The 14,520-nt window shown below is 42.2% G+C and overlaps 1 protein-coding gene across 1 annotated transcript in view; it reads left to right on the top strand.

Moving 5' to 3' along the window:
• The first annotated feature begins 2,052 nt into the window (after positions 1 to 2,052).
• LOC146575273 (protein NLRC3-like) overlaps positions 2,053 to 14,520 on the top strand; it is a 132,893-nt gene continuing 120,425 nt past the window's right edge. Inside the window, exons 1-5 of the mRNA XM_085269947.1 lie at positions 2,053 to 2,246; positions 2,322 to 2,451; positions 2,707 to 2,808; positions 3,801 to 3,879; positions 4,041 to 4,227. Of these exons, the coding sequence (XP_085126073.1) occupies positions 2,336 to 2,451; positions 2,707 to 2,808; positions 3,801 to 3,879; positions 4,041 to 4,227 (484 nt within the window). The 5' untranslated portion in view covers positions 2,053 to 2,246; positions 2,322 to 2,335. The remainder of the gene's footprint in view (positions 2,247 to 2,321; positions 2,452 to 2,706; positions 2,809 to 3,800; positions 3,880 to 4,040; positions 4,228 to 14,520) is intronic.

The following is a 14,520-nucleotide window of genomic DNA, read 5'->3' as shown; positions in this document are numbered from 1 at the left end:
AGCCTGTATCCACAGGCTGTGAGGCTCCTGAACTCTCTGCCCCCCTCTCACGGACAATAACCATATCCAACTTCTTAATAGCAATGAACTGGTCTGCATTGGTGCATCATATCTTTATTCTCTTCCCCCTCTTTCTTAAATAGATAACTATCATATCTGATATCATATCTCACAGTACAATAATATTGAATGGGTTGCATTGTTGTATTTTGTCATGTTTCTCAGGTCTTTGTCTGAATTTCTACGAACATTATTGCTAAGGATTGTCTTATTGCATTGGAGTCACACTGGGTTAAATATGTACACTTGGGTTTTAAGGGGTATTTATTATTATCTTCTTTTTTTTTGGGTTGTATGGAAGCCCCAAACGCAATTTCATTGTTCTTGACAATGACAATAAATAAATAAATACTAAATACTAAATGTCTCCACACGTCAGCATGTGAACTTTACTCTGACTCAGTCTGAGCAGTCAGACGGCATATTTTTAAAGTTAACACATCAGCACACACAGAGCTGAGCCCCTCCCACCTGTGCTGAGTTTCAGGTGGAGCCCCGCCTCCTTCCAGGAAGCAGCTCACCTGTGTGTCCGTGTTTAGTGTCCAGGTGTGGAGTGGAGCTTGTTGTTGGTGTGTGAAGAAACTGTAAGTTTGCTTTGTTTCCTCCTTTAACAGTTTGTCTTTAGGAACTTTACTGTTTGTTCAGCTCGTGTTTGATTTCTTCACACAACAAACTGTGTGTGTTTGTATTTCCGGTCTCTCCATTAAAGTCAGTGTGTAATGTTTCCTGGCTAACATCAGCTGTGTGCAGCTTAGTTCAGCACAAATCTGCCGCTCCATAGTTCACGGTAACGGACTCACAGCTGGACCAACGAGGCCGAGTGTGTCCGCCACTCTGAGCTACGTTCGTGTTTGTGTACTTGTAGTTTGTACTTTGAGTTCAGTCAGAGCCCACAGAGGACGCAGCGTACGTGATGACGTCACAGCCCTTTACCTCCTTTACTGTCACTGTGATTAATATTTACACACGAGACACCTGCAGAGCTCTGACGCTAAGCTAGCACACAGCATGCTAACACTAAGCTAAAGCTAGGCTAGCCAAGAACCCAGAGTGAGGTTAAAGCTGAGTAAACACTGACCCCAGACCAGCACCGTGATAAAGTGAGCTGCTGCTGCTGAACTTGAACAGGTAACAAAGTGATGAGCAGTCAGGCTGCAGGTTTCTACCTGTTCATGTTTCTACAGTAGAATCACTTTGAAGTGTCTTTGTGCTGTTTCATCTTTGATTTGTGTTCATAAACACTCAGAGAAACATCACGTGACCTCATCAGGATCTGTGTTGGTGTGTGGGGCTGTACCTCAGCTTTATGTTGTTACATGCTCATTTGTTCATTTCACACAGTAACATCAAAGTAATGTTATGAGGAGTAATGAAGTAACGTACTCCATTACTTTTAATCAAAGTGTTCTGTGTAATATGTGTAATAATGACTGTTTTGAGTAATGACCAACACTGATCACAACAAAGAGGAAATGCCTCCAACATGCACAAACATTTGAGCCACAACATGCAGTTAATGTGCACAAATGTCTTTGATATGCTGCTCAGTGATGGTGGTGACTGTCAGAGCAGAGCTACTGAGAATCAATAAGTAATATCAATGATGGGATCAGAATCACTAAATTCTTCTCATCCCTGTCAGTATCATACATGTGCTGTATAATGTGATAAATGTAGAGGTGCTGGCTGTTCTCTCACTCTGCTGTTTAGCTGTAAAGGACGCCTCCCTGCCTTTGTCTCATTCATGACCTTTAATAGTCTCTTCTAACATGCAGAGATCTGTATGATCTGTTTCATAGAGTCTAACCAGCCTGTACAGGTAACAACAACAGTCACTGCATCACTGACACACAAACGTCATCTCTGTCAATAACAACATTCATACATGGAATAAAAACACATCAGTGGATCATTGCTGGAGCTGATGTTTGTGCTCCTGGTGCAAAGGCTCTCAGTTTCCTCCTTGAAATAACATCAGTGGTGGGTCAGCGACATGCTTTCTTTCCCTCTCAGGTTTAAATATCTGGGACTCTCCACCGTTTGGTTTTAGAGCTGAAGAAGCTTCTCAGATGAAACGTCTTCCAGAAACTTAAAGACGTCTCTTTTCTCTCCAAGCTCCTTAGATCACATGACCTGGATGACTGAACCTACAGACATATTGACCTGGTTTCATGGTCACATGACAGGTCAGAGGTCAGCGACTGTAACTCAGTTCCTCCTGTTAATGTGAACTCACTGAGTGTTTGTGGTTTACCTCTCAGACTGACTGAAGACGATGATGGAGGAAGAGGAGGACAGAGCAGAGTCTGCAGGGTCCAGCTGTCCGTCTGTGAGGAGTGACCGGTCCAAAGATCAAAATCCAGAGTTCAGTGGTGAACCTGGAGCAACGAGGTCAGAGAGCTGAACTCACTGAGTAACAGAAATAATTCTGCACTGACATTATAATCAGTGTTGACTCTGGTTGATTGTCTGACTGTGTTTGTGAGCTGAGAGGAAATGAAAATGAGTTTGTAACAAAAATCAGTTTTGTCCAGTTTTCCTGTAAAAAGCTGAACTCTAATCTAAGAGGATGTTACTGACAGGAAACAGCTGCATTATCTGCAGTCTGTGTGATCACAGCTGCTTCAATCATGTTTGTGTCTGCAGAGGTCAGAGGTCACAGTCTGCAGGGTCCAGCTGTCCGTCTGTGAGGAGTGACCGGTCCAAACCTGAAAATCCAAACTTCAGTGGTGAACCTGGAGCAACGAGGTCAGAGAGCTGTGATGACTCCTTTACATGTTTGTGTTTCCTGGATAAATATGACCTGAAACATCCTCAGATTGTTACAAAGATTCATTAAAAAGAAAACAATGAAAGAGAAAAGATCCAAATGTTCGACTTGGTCATTTGCTGTTTGAGGACAGTGATGCTCATATCTGTGGGGAAAGTGTGACCTGAGTGGGTTCATGTTTGTCTTTAAAGAACAGAGCTGCTCTGATTCTCTTTGTGTCTGATCTGTTAAACAGTCTGAGAGGTCACACAGAGACCCAGCAGCTAAAGCCTGGATCATACTGGCTGCTGTTACTCCATCAGGACAACACTGAACCACAGTGGTGTGGATGTAGTGGATAAATCCCACCATACTGATGCTCAGAGTTAACCACAGGGAACAAAACCAGATGTTACCTTCAGATTGTGACCTTTGGAGTGGACGATGCAGATTTCAATAGAGAATAAATGTTGTTGTTTTTCAGCTGTGAAGAAAGAATCTAATTTTCTGAACTTAAGAATTTATGATGCTGGAAACAACATGGAGACTATAACACAACATTTCCACTGTGTTCATAGAATGAATGTAAAACTGTCAGACATTCATTAAATATGCAAAATGTCTACAGAAGCATCAGAGGGTCAGACGTGAAGCACTCAGTGATTTTGATCAAATGACTCATCAGTTATTGATCTGTACTACACTGATCTACCACGTTAGTAAAGCTGGTGTTCTGGTGGTGGAGGGAGACTCGGATCATGTTCTGGTTTTGGAGCAGTGATCTGCTGATGGTTCAGTTTGATGAGCTTCTTCAAAATCATCCCTGACATCACCACTGAAAGGACGTCCATGAAAACAGACTGAAAATTACTGATATGTTCACAATCTGAGAGTTTAAAACTTGACAGACTTGATTCAGATGAAGTTATTTGAGCAGAAACTCCTGGATCTTTATCCTGTGTTGATCTAATCCTTCATGGTTCCTCCACAGAGTGGACCAGCAGAGCTCAGAGGTTCCCAGTGGTCAGTCTGCCCAGCAGCATCAAACACAGCTGGACTCCATATTTATGGTCTGTACATGTACAACAACTACTGTTACATCTGTTCTGTTCACGGTCATCTCCATGCTGCTCTTTGTAGACCAGTGGATCGTCAGTGTGTCCAACATGGATCTGATGTTTGGCTCCATGATTTCAGTCTGATTGGCTCATTCATAAATATTCTGTTCCAGCTGCTGGAGGACAACATCATCACTTTTGTGAAGAACGAGCTGAAGAAGATCCAGAAGGTTCTGAGTCCAGATTACCCAGAATGCTTAGAGAGTCAGAGGAGCAGCAGCAGAGAGGCGTTTGTGAAGATCACAGTGGACTTCCTGAGGAGAATGAAGCAGGAGGAGCTGGCTGACCGTCTGCAGAGCAGTAAGAGGATTTATCTAAAGATTTAAGCTGCTGGATAAATGAGACATTTTCCAGAGATGGAAGATGGAGCAACATGTTTTAAAGATTAGTTCTTTTTGGAATTGAGTGTTTATTTTTCTTCTCATTCAGAACTTCAAGCTGCAGTTTGTCATCGTAACCTTAAATCCACCCTGAAGAAGAAGTTCCAGTGTGTGTTTGAGGGCATCGCTAAAGCAGGAAACCCAACCCTCCTGAATCAGATCTACACAGAGCTCTACATCACAGAGGGAGGGACTGCAGAGGTCAATGATGAACATGAGGTCAGACAGATTGAAACAGCATCCAGGAAACCAGACAGACCAGAAACAACCATCAGACAAGAAGACATCTTTAAAGCCTCACCTGGAAGAGATGAACCAATCAGAACAGTGCTGACAAAGGGAGTGGCTGGCATTGGGAAAACAGTCTTAACACAGAAATACAGCCTGGACTGGGCTGAAGACAAAGCCAACCAGGACATCCAGTTCATATTTCCATTCACTTTCAGAGAGCTGAATGTGCTGAAAGAGGAAAAGTTCAGCTTGGTGGGACTTGTTCATCACTTCTTTACTGAAACCAAAGAAGCAGGAATCTGCAGCTTTGAAGACTTCCAGGTTGTGTTCATCTTTGATGGTCTGGATGAGTGTCGACTTCCTCTGGACTTCCACAAAACTACAATCCTAACTGACCCTAGAAAGTCCACCTCATTGGATGTGCTGCTGATAAACCTCATCAGGGGGAAACTGCTTCCCTCTGCTCGCCTCTGGATAACCACACGACCTGCAGCAGCCAATCAGATCCCTCCTGACTGTGTTGGCATGGTGACAGAGGTCAGAGGGTTCACTGACCCACAGAAGGAGGAGTACTTCAGGAAGAGATTCAGAGATAAGAAGCAGGCCAGCAGGATCATCTCCCACATCAAGACTTCACGAAGCCTCCACATCATGTGCCACATCCCAGTCTTCTGCTGGATCACTGCTACAGTTCTGGAGGATGTGCTGGAAACCAGAGAGGGAGGACAGCTGCCCAACACCCTGACTGAGATGTACATCCACTTCCTGGTGGTTCAGGCCAAAGTGAAGAAGGTCAAGTATGATGGAGGAGCTGAGACAGATCCACACTGGAGTCCCAAGAACAGGAAGATGATTAAGTATCTAGGAAAACTGGCTTTTGATCAGCTGCAGAAAGGAAACCTGATCTTCTATGAACCAGACCTGACAGAGTGTGGCATCAATATCAGAGCAGCCTCAGTGTACTCAGGAGTGTTCACACAGATCTTTAAAGAGGAGAGAGGACTGTACCAGAACAAGGTGTTCTGCTTCATCCATCTGAGTGTTCAGGAGTTTCTGGCTGCTCTTCATGTCCATCTGACCTTCATCAACTCTGGAGTCAACCTGCTGGAACAACAACAAACAACCTCTACATGGTCTAAACTATTTAACAAACTAAAACTTCAATCTCTCCACCAGAGTGCTGTGAACAAGGCCTTACAGAGTCCAAATGGACACCTGGACTTGTTCCTCCGCTTCCTCCTGGGTCTTTCACTGCAGACCAATCAGACTCTCCTACGAGGTCTGCTGACACAGACAGGAAGTAGCTCACAGACCAATCAGGAAACAGTCCAGTACATCAAGGAGAAGCTCAGTGAGAATCTGTCTGCAGAGAAAAGCATCAATCTGATCCACTGTCTGAATGAACTGAATGATCGTTCTCTAGTGGAGGAGATCCAACAGTCCCTGAGATCAGGAAGTCTCTCCACAGGTAAACTGTCTCCTGCTCAGTGGTCAGCTCTGGTCTTCATCTTACTGTCATCAGAAGAAGATCTGGATGTGTTTGACCTGAAGAAATACTCTGCTTCAGAGGAGGCTCTTCTGAGGCTGCTGCCAGTGGTCAAAGCCTCCAACAAAGCTCTGTGAGTAAATCTGTGATCATGTTTATTTTTAAAATGTTGATTAAAAGTGGTCATAGATTTCTTCCATGACAGATCCATGTCCTAAAACCATGAGACAGCGTAGTTGTATAGTATAAAAGAAAAAAGGAGAACTTTTGACCACAATATTGTAACTTGAATGAACTTTTGATACAGCCTTTAAACATAAAATTTATGAACAGAATCGGTGACAAAGGGCAGCCCTGGTGGAGCCCATCACCCACCGGACTTATTACTATCCAACGTATTGCCGGCTATGCCAACCAAGCTCTTGCAATGGTTGTAAAAGGATCGAATGGCCATAAAATGTTTCTCAGTTTTATTATTTTCAGTCACATCTGTTTTTGATTATTAACTGAATATTTTAAAATTCAGGCTTTTTATGTTATACAAAACATCATATTTTCTTATGATGTCTTGTATTGATTCTGAAGGAATAGTTTTCATCAGTATCGCAGATACCAGCCTGAATTTTACTTTGTATTGGATCAGAAAGGAAATCAGTGGCATCACACATCACTTACAGCAACTTCAGTACCTCTTCATTTTAATAAACTGGGGGGAGGTGCACCAAGATTCAGTATGAGATAAAGAATTATTTTTAACTGTAAGGTTGGAGAAATCTGTTGTTGGAAATTGGAAGAACAGGTCATCTTAAAAATCACTGCATTGTAGTTTTATTCAGGCCCCTTCAATCTGTGATCGCTGTTGCTTTGCATTGTAAATGCTACTATTACAAAAGTCACAAATATTAGTGTATGTGTGTGTTGTTGGGTAATAAACCAAAAGAACAGAATCTACCAGCACCTCACTGATTTCTGCTTAAAAACAATAAAAAAGCAATAAAGCTCTGATTTGTTTGGTTGATCTTGTCTCCCTTCCACCTTGATTTCAGACTGAGTGGCTGTAACCTGTCAGACAGAAGCTGTGAAGCTCTGTCCTCAGTCCTGAGCTCCCAGTCCTCCCGTCTGACAGAGCTGGACCTGGGTAACAACAACCTGCAGGATTCAGGAGTGAAGCTTCTGTCTGCTGGGATGAAGAGTCAATACTGCAAACTGGAAACGCTGAGGTCAGATCAAGCAATATCGATTTTTTTTTCATCAATTAACATCATTTAATCAATTTCATTTGGAAAAAATTAACAGTGTTTATGTTTTGTTTTTTTAATGAATCCATCCAAATCACACTAAACTGCCACATTTGTCTTTTGTAACATGAGGCAATAAGGATTCCAGCATGTCCTGAAACAGTGTTGAAATATTGTAAATGTAGTAGCTCCTCATGGCACCATGAATATACTTTAACACAAGTGTTTCATGTCTTCTTGTCATCCTTTCTTCAGACTGAGTGGCTGTAACCTGTCAGACAGAAGCTGTGAAGCTCTGTCCTCAGTCCTGAGCTCCCAGTCCTCCCGTCTGACAGAGCTGGATCTGGGTAACAACAACCTGCAGGATTCAGGACTGAAGCTTCTATTTTCTGCAGTGGAGAGTCCAAAGTGTACACTTGGGATTCTCAGGTCAGGATTCAGTCTTTTCTGATGATGATTTAAAACCTGAGTCAGGTCGATAAATGGCTTACTCATTTACAACAGACATGATTTGTCAAATCACCTTATATCTAACCCAAAGGTCCTGTGTTTTACTACTTTGATTTTTTAGTAAAACACAGGACCTCTTAATATTTATCTAAGAGACCATATATAATTTTTTTCCCTGGATCATGTGTGTACCCTCCTGGTTGGAGCTCCAGCAGCCTGTATCAGTGAATGGGACTTTAAATGAAATTGCTGCCCCTGTCAGGAAGAGGTCTGAGTGACACACAAAACAGAAAATATGAGCACTGCATGTGTCTGAGGCTACTCAGATACAGACCTGAATGAGACACTAACTTTGTCTCTGAGAGATAACTTTTATTATTAAATACACTTCATTTCTCATCTGTGTAGAGAATGTAGAGTTTGACATGCTAATATTACAAAATGAAAAATCACACTGAGTCACAAAGAAATTGTTTTGGAGTATTTATGGTTCAGCTGATGAAATTGTTCAAACAAACCAGTAATTTACACCGAAACAGCACAAGTGAAACTTTTTCGAGGGACTTACACTAAGCTTGTCCTGGTACACCTGTAGAGCCCAGCTTCTATGGACCATGAGCTTAAGTTCTGTGCTGCTCTGATTTATTGCCTGTGCTGTCTTTCAGTTCAGCTTTGTCGAGTCTCTGGTAGGATTTCTTTTACATGACCTGTGTAAAAACAAAACAGGAAACACATTAAGTTGAAGTAAGATGCACAATTTGAAAAATGGGGCACAAAAAATGTTGCTGCTTTCTGGAAAGTGCGTCTAAGAAGACCCAATGGAGAAAGTGAAGAGAAAAATCAAAGATTAAGAAGAAGAAAATGGCAGAGGCAGTTTCTCTTGGACTGCCTGCAGATGGGGTGAGACTCTAGAAACAGGGATGATTGGAGAAAATGCAAAGAGGCCATAGGATAAACCAGGAGATGAATACTCTGGTGTTCTGGGGATAGTGGGAGTGAGAGGGAGAGATGCCAGTAAATGATTTCAAGGATAAATTTGAGAGAATCAGAGCTAAGAAACCAAAGCAAGTGGGGAACTACAAACATATGGACAGACTCATAATTAGGCCAAAGACACATTAAAGCAATTATTACAGGTTTAGAAACAGGGATGGATATGAAGGAGCTTAGCATGAATTTGCATTGAGGAAAGAATAGCAACGAGCATCAGAGGAAACAGTTAGGAAAACTAAAAGGATGTACTGGCAGGAATACTGCAGTACTTTAGGAAGAACTACCGTATTTCCCAGACTACAGAGCGCACCTGAATATTAGCCGCACAAGCTAAAATCAGGGGAAAATCCTGTTTTGTACATACATTAGCCGCACCTGACTAAAAGCCGCAGGTGTTTCAATGTTGACTTATCATATGTAAGAGAATATGCACAAAGCGAATTGTCAGGAAAGAGATGGCTGTTTGGAGACACACCCCTTTTATTAATATTTTGAAAAACAAGTTATGGGTACATATTTGCATAACTTTTTAGGTATATGTACAAGTAGCGATAATTACAAGTACAAAACATGTACTGTGCTTCATAAATGAGTAACAAATGTAGTACATAACAATAACCTACAGCACACCAGAACAATTGATTCGGACTACCTTTTAGGCTCAGGTGCAGTGACACGGCTTTAACAAGAAGAAAAGTCAGTCATTCACCACCATCTTCCTGCGCACTAAAACCACCAAAGTCCTCTCCTCCAGTGTCGGAAACAAACAGGCTCAGGGTGGCTTCGTCATCCACTCTCAGCTTCTTTCTTTCGTTGTCACTTTCAAAACCAAAGAAATCCTCGTTGTCAGTGTCAGAGTCGAACACCCTCAGAAGGGCCGTGGCGGTGTCCTCCTCTCCATCATGCAGCATTCAGCCCTTCGAAATCTGTTGGTGATCGTGGATGTTTTCACACTTTTCCACGCTGTCAGGTTCCACCGGTGGAGTTGGGCATAACTTGCTTTTTGCAAGTTTATCGCCGCTCATCATCCAGGCCTCCAGCTGAATGGGTAGCGCTACTTTGAAGTTTGTTTTTCGCGCTACCTCGTACTGCACTACGTTGCCTGACGGATGGACATGTGACCAACATACCACTCTTGAACCCCGATCCTTCCGCCAGGCAACGTAGTGCCGTACAACAGCGGAACAAACAAAACAAATCCGCTCATGGACAATCCATAGAAAAGCCGCACCTGACTAAAAGCCGCAGGGCTCAAAGCTTGTGCAAAAAGTAGCGGCTTATAGCCCGACAATTACGGTACACCAGTTCAGAATGTGTGGAGTACAGTTAAGAACATGAATGCAGACAGGAAACAACAGCAGCTGTTGTAAAGTAAATTCAAACTCCTTCATTAAATGCAGCTGGTTGAGTTGAAAACAATGGAGAATGATTGTGTTACGTTGTTTATTCTCTATAGAAATGGAGCAGGAGTGCATGCAGAGCTGGACGTGGGCTGTATATACATGCGTGTATCTGTTTTGTCTGTGAGCAGAGAAAACAAAGCGCTGGAAATGTCATATTGAAATGTTAAATCAGGAAAATCCTGGAGAAGAGGATAGTTCTAATGTTCAGTTTGTAATGTTGAATTCAACACAGCTCTTAAATGCATAAAAATGACTTCACCTGACGTCAGACTGAACAATCGGATTAGCTACTGATATTGATTTAACCCGTTTAGACCTACCATAGAACCAAGTCCGCCAGAGCTTATATTATATTTTTACATGTTGTAGAGCCATTTTTGGGAGCATTTCAAGTTGCTATACATCAATACAACCATTACAGCCTAAATTTTAATAATATGTATGTATTAAGTGCATAGTAATTACATAAATTGCAAAAAAGTGCAATAAACTACAAAAAAATTGAAAATCGTTTTTGTTTTTTTAACATATATTTCTAGTTAGAGAAATTTAAGAGGCTTATCCCTCAAAACTGTAAATACAAAAAAGTTGCACAAAATAGTTTCCCACCTCAGGAAATTTATTTTGAGTGCCTTCATAGTTTTATTTTTGAAATACACCAATTTTTATATACTGCAGGAAAAACGAAAATAAATATTATACTGCAAATTTGCAAAATAACAGCATATGCATCAAAATAAACTATTTCCAGCAGAGCAATATGAGTCCTAAGCATATGTGGAAGGAAACTGTAACCTAGGACAAGCTGATGGCATAAGATGTAAATACAACTCCTCAGGTTTCATATGCAAAAAAAATTATTGCGCTAGCTCACGTGATTACAGTGCTACCGGGATTTAAAAATAGTTGCGCAAAACGGAGTGTGCCCACTCTGACCAGTTTTAAAGGGTTAAAGCAAGAAAATATGGTATTAGCATTAGATGCCAATTCCTATTAACCTTAAATTAGCATTACCTGCTAATGGCAGTCTACTTAGCATTAACTCCTCACTAATGTAATGCTAATTCACATCAAATTATCTTTAGCTTTAGCATTAGCTGCTAGCTTCAGCCTACCTAGCACTAGCTGCTCACATTGTTAAAAGGGAAGAGAAAACGATATTAGCATTAGCTTGTAATAATTATTCACCCCTAATTAGAATTAGCTACTAATGGCAGCATACTTAGCATTAACTCCTCACATCGTTATAATGCAAATGATGCTAACTTGCATTAAATTAGACTGCTGTTATTAGCTAATGCTATTTAGCAGTAGCTGCTCACATTGCTATAAAGCAAAGGAAAACGATATGAGCATTAGGTTCTAATGCGTATTTGCCTTAAATTAGACGTAGGTGGGCAGCACGGTGGCACGATGGTTAGCACTGTTGCCGCACAGTAAGAAGGTCCTGAGTTCAATTCCACCATCAGGCCGGGGTCTTTCTGTGTGGAGTTTGCATGTTCTCCCCGTGTTTGCGTGGGTTCCCTCCGGGTACTCCGGCTTCCTCCCACCGTCCAAAGACATGCAGCTTGTGGGGATAGGTTAATTGGATAATCCAAATTGCCACTAGGTGTGAATGTGCGAGTGAATGTGAGTGTGAATGGTTGTCTGTCCCTGTGTGTTAGCCCTGCGACAGACTGGCGACCTGTCCAGGGTGTACCCCGCCTTTCGCCCTATGACAGCTGGGAGAGGCTCCAGCACCCCCCGCGACCCTGAAAAAAAGGATAAGCGGAAGCGAATGGATGGATGGATGGATAGACGTAGGTGCTAATGGCGGCCTACTTAGCATTAGCAGCTCAGATGTTGTAATGCTAGGGAAAAGAGTGTTAGCATTAGCCGTTCACAATGTTATAAAGTTAAGGGAAATAGTGTTAGCATTAGCTACTCACATTGTTAAAAAGTGTTAGCATTAGTGCATAATGCTAATTCACATCAAATTAGCATTAGTTAATAACGGCAGCCTATTTAGCATTAGCAGATAATGTTGACCTTGGCCCACTGGAAAAGTTCAGAACTAAAGATTTAGGAGTGTTTCTCGATAGCTCTTTCTCGTTTGAGAAACAAATGAATTCTGTTATTAAAACCAGCTGTAAGGTTTATAGTGTTGATTGTCATTTATGCTTAGAAATATTTACTCATATATGCTTAGAGTTGTATAATCGATTGCATAATGATAGAGGTTTGATCCTTAGTAGTCTGTAAAGACTCTGTGTGCCTTCCAGAGTGCTCTGGCATGCACACACCACTTGGGGCCGTGAGAGAGGTCGTACCCTCTCTTACTGATTTATGGTGTAGGACAGGGGTCTCAAACTCAATTTAGCTGGGGGCCGCTGCAGGCAGAGTCTGGGTGAGGCTGGGCCGCATTAGGTTTTCCACAAGAAAGGCATGGTTAAAAAATTCCAATCTTCTCAAATCTCTTTTTTTATTTTTTAACACAAAATATTAAAAATAAATAAACAAATTAAGAATTAATAAGAAAATCAATCAATCAGTAATACATAAATAAAACAATAATAAGATATTTTTAGTCAGTGAACTTGTGTGTTTCTTTCAGTCTTCTATATCTGCTGTATTTAGATTGAAATGTCTGTATTAACAGTTCTATAACCTTCTTCTGAACATGAATGGAACACTGTAGAAAATGAACTGTTCTTCTGAACATGGCTTCTCTTGCCTACTCCTTGCTGCTAGAGACCTGGCAGCGTTTCCTCTCGCATAGCCGAGCCAGATTTGGCCTGAGGGAGGAAGCAGTTGCGGCCCTCAGTATGTCTTGAAGATGATCATCCGTAAGTCTGGACCTGTACTTGGACTTATTGAAGTTCAAAGTGGAGAAGAGCTTTTGGCACAAGTATGTGCTACCAAAAAAGGCACATGGTCCACTTGAACATTCGGGAAAGCCGAGGGAAACTAGGGCTCAAGTCTCTCAAAAATTGTCCAAGCTTGTCTTCTTTTCCACTCACCTCCCTGAACTTTGCTTTGAGTTCAGAGTTGCACTGCAGCTCAATGAGCTCCATTTGAAGCACAGAAGGGGCATCTTGCACATCAAAGGAGAAGGGGTCCGCAAAAATGTGAAAGGTGGCTCTGTGTGTCTTGAAGTCAGCAAATCTGTGATCAAATTCCTCCTGTAGCCTCAAAATGACATCAACATACTCGTCAGCACTGAATGGTGTGCCTGCATCCACGAGAGCCTTGCATGCTGGGAAATGGCAAAGGTTTGTCTGAGAGAGCTGAGCTTTCCAGAGCGCCAGTTTTGTGGAGAATGCTCTCACGTTGTCATAGGCAGCACTGACAAGTTGCCCCTGGCCTTGTAACGTCTTGTTCAGTACATTAAGCTCATGTGTCATATCAACAAGAAAAGCTGAGTCCATGAGCCATTTTGGGATCAGTTAGCACAGGAACACTAACTCCATCCTTCTCCATGAAGGCTTCACTTCTGCTCTCAACTCAAAAAGTCTCTTTAATACATTTCCCCTGCTGAGCCAACGTACCTCAGTGAAGTCGAGCACATCCCCATATTCTGACTCCATTTCCTCTAGAAAAGCACAGAACCTTCGGTGCTTTAAGCCCCTGGATCTGATTTGGTTGATGCATTTCACAACAATAGACATCACATTGTCAAACTTCAGGCATTTGCTGCAAAGGACCTGCTGATGGATGATGCAGTGCAGAGCAATGGCCTCCTCCACGCCTTCCTCTTCCAGTTTGTTTTGTGCCACCAGTCCATGTTTCCTCCCTGTCATTGATGGCGCTCCATCTGTTGTTATTCCAACAAACCTCTTCCATGGCAAACCAACATTCTCAATGGCATCACACAGCTTGTAAATATCTGCTGAGCGGTGGTCTGGCCATGCATTGGAATTACTGTGAGCAGCTCCTCCATCACTTCAAAACTGTCATCAACACCACGGACATACATTGGGAGCTGGGCAGTGTCGGTGATGTCTGTGGTCTCATCAAGAGCGACTGAGTATACACTGAAACATTTGGCTTTCTCACACAGTTGGTCATAAATGTCACTTGACAGGTCAGAAATGCGATCTGCTGCGGTGTTGGCAGAAAGGCTGATGTTGCTAAACTGACCTTTCTTTCCCGGACAGACTATATTTGCAGCCTGCAATATGCACTTTTAGACAAATGCACCTTCTGTGAATGGCTTCCCTGCTTTAGCAATCATCTCACTAACCACGTGGCTCCGACTGCTGCATTATTCTCTTTGGTTGCTTTCTTGGAGAAATCTTGCTGCCTCAGTAGATCTGTTTTAAGACTGGCAACCCGGTTCGCTCTCTCGTCTCCCTGGTATTTTGCATCCAGCTCAGCATGTCTAGTTGTGTAATGACGTTTCAAATTGTATTCCTTGTGCAGCGCAACTTTCT

This window comes from Mchenga conophoros, linkage group LG4, assembly GCF_057382185.1.
Source record: "Mchenga conophoros isolate Kocher_MC1m ecotype Shallow Benthic linkage group LG4, M_conophoros_male_GT1.1, whole genome shotgun sequence".
In the NCBI taxonomy this organism is placed as follows: Eukaryota; Metazoa; Chordata; class Actinopteri; order Cichliformes; family Cichlidae; genus Mchenga; species Mchenga conophoros.
Note: the sequence above shows the minus strand (reverse complement) of the source record. Positions and strands in the feature narration are given on the sequence as shown.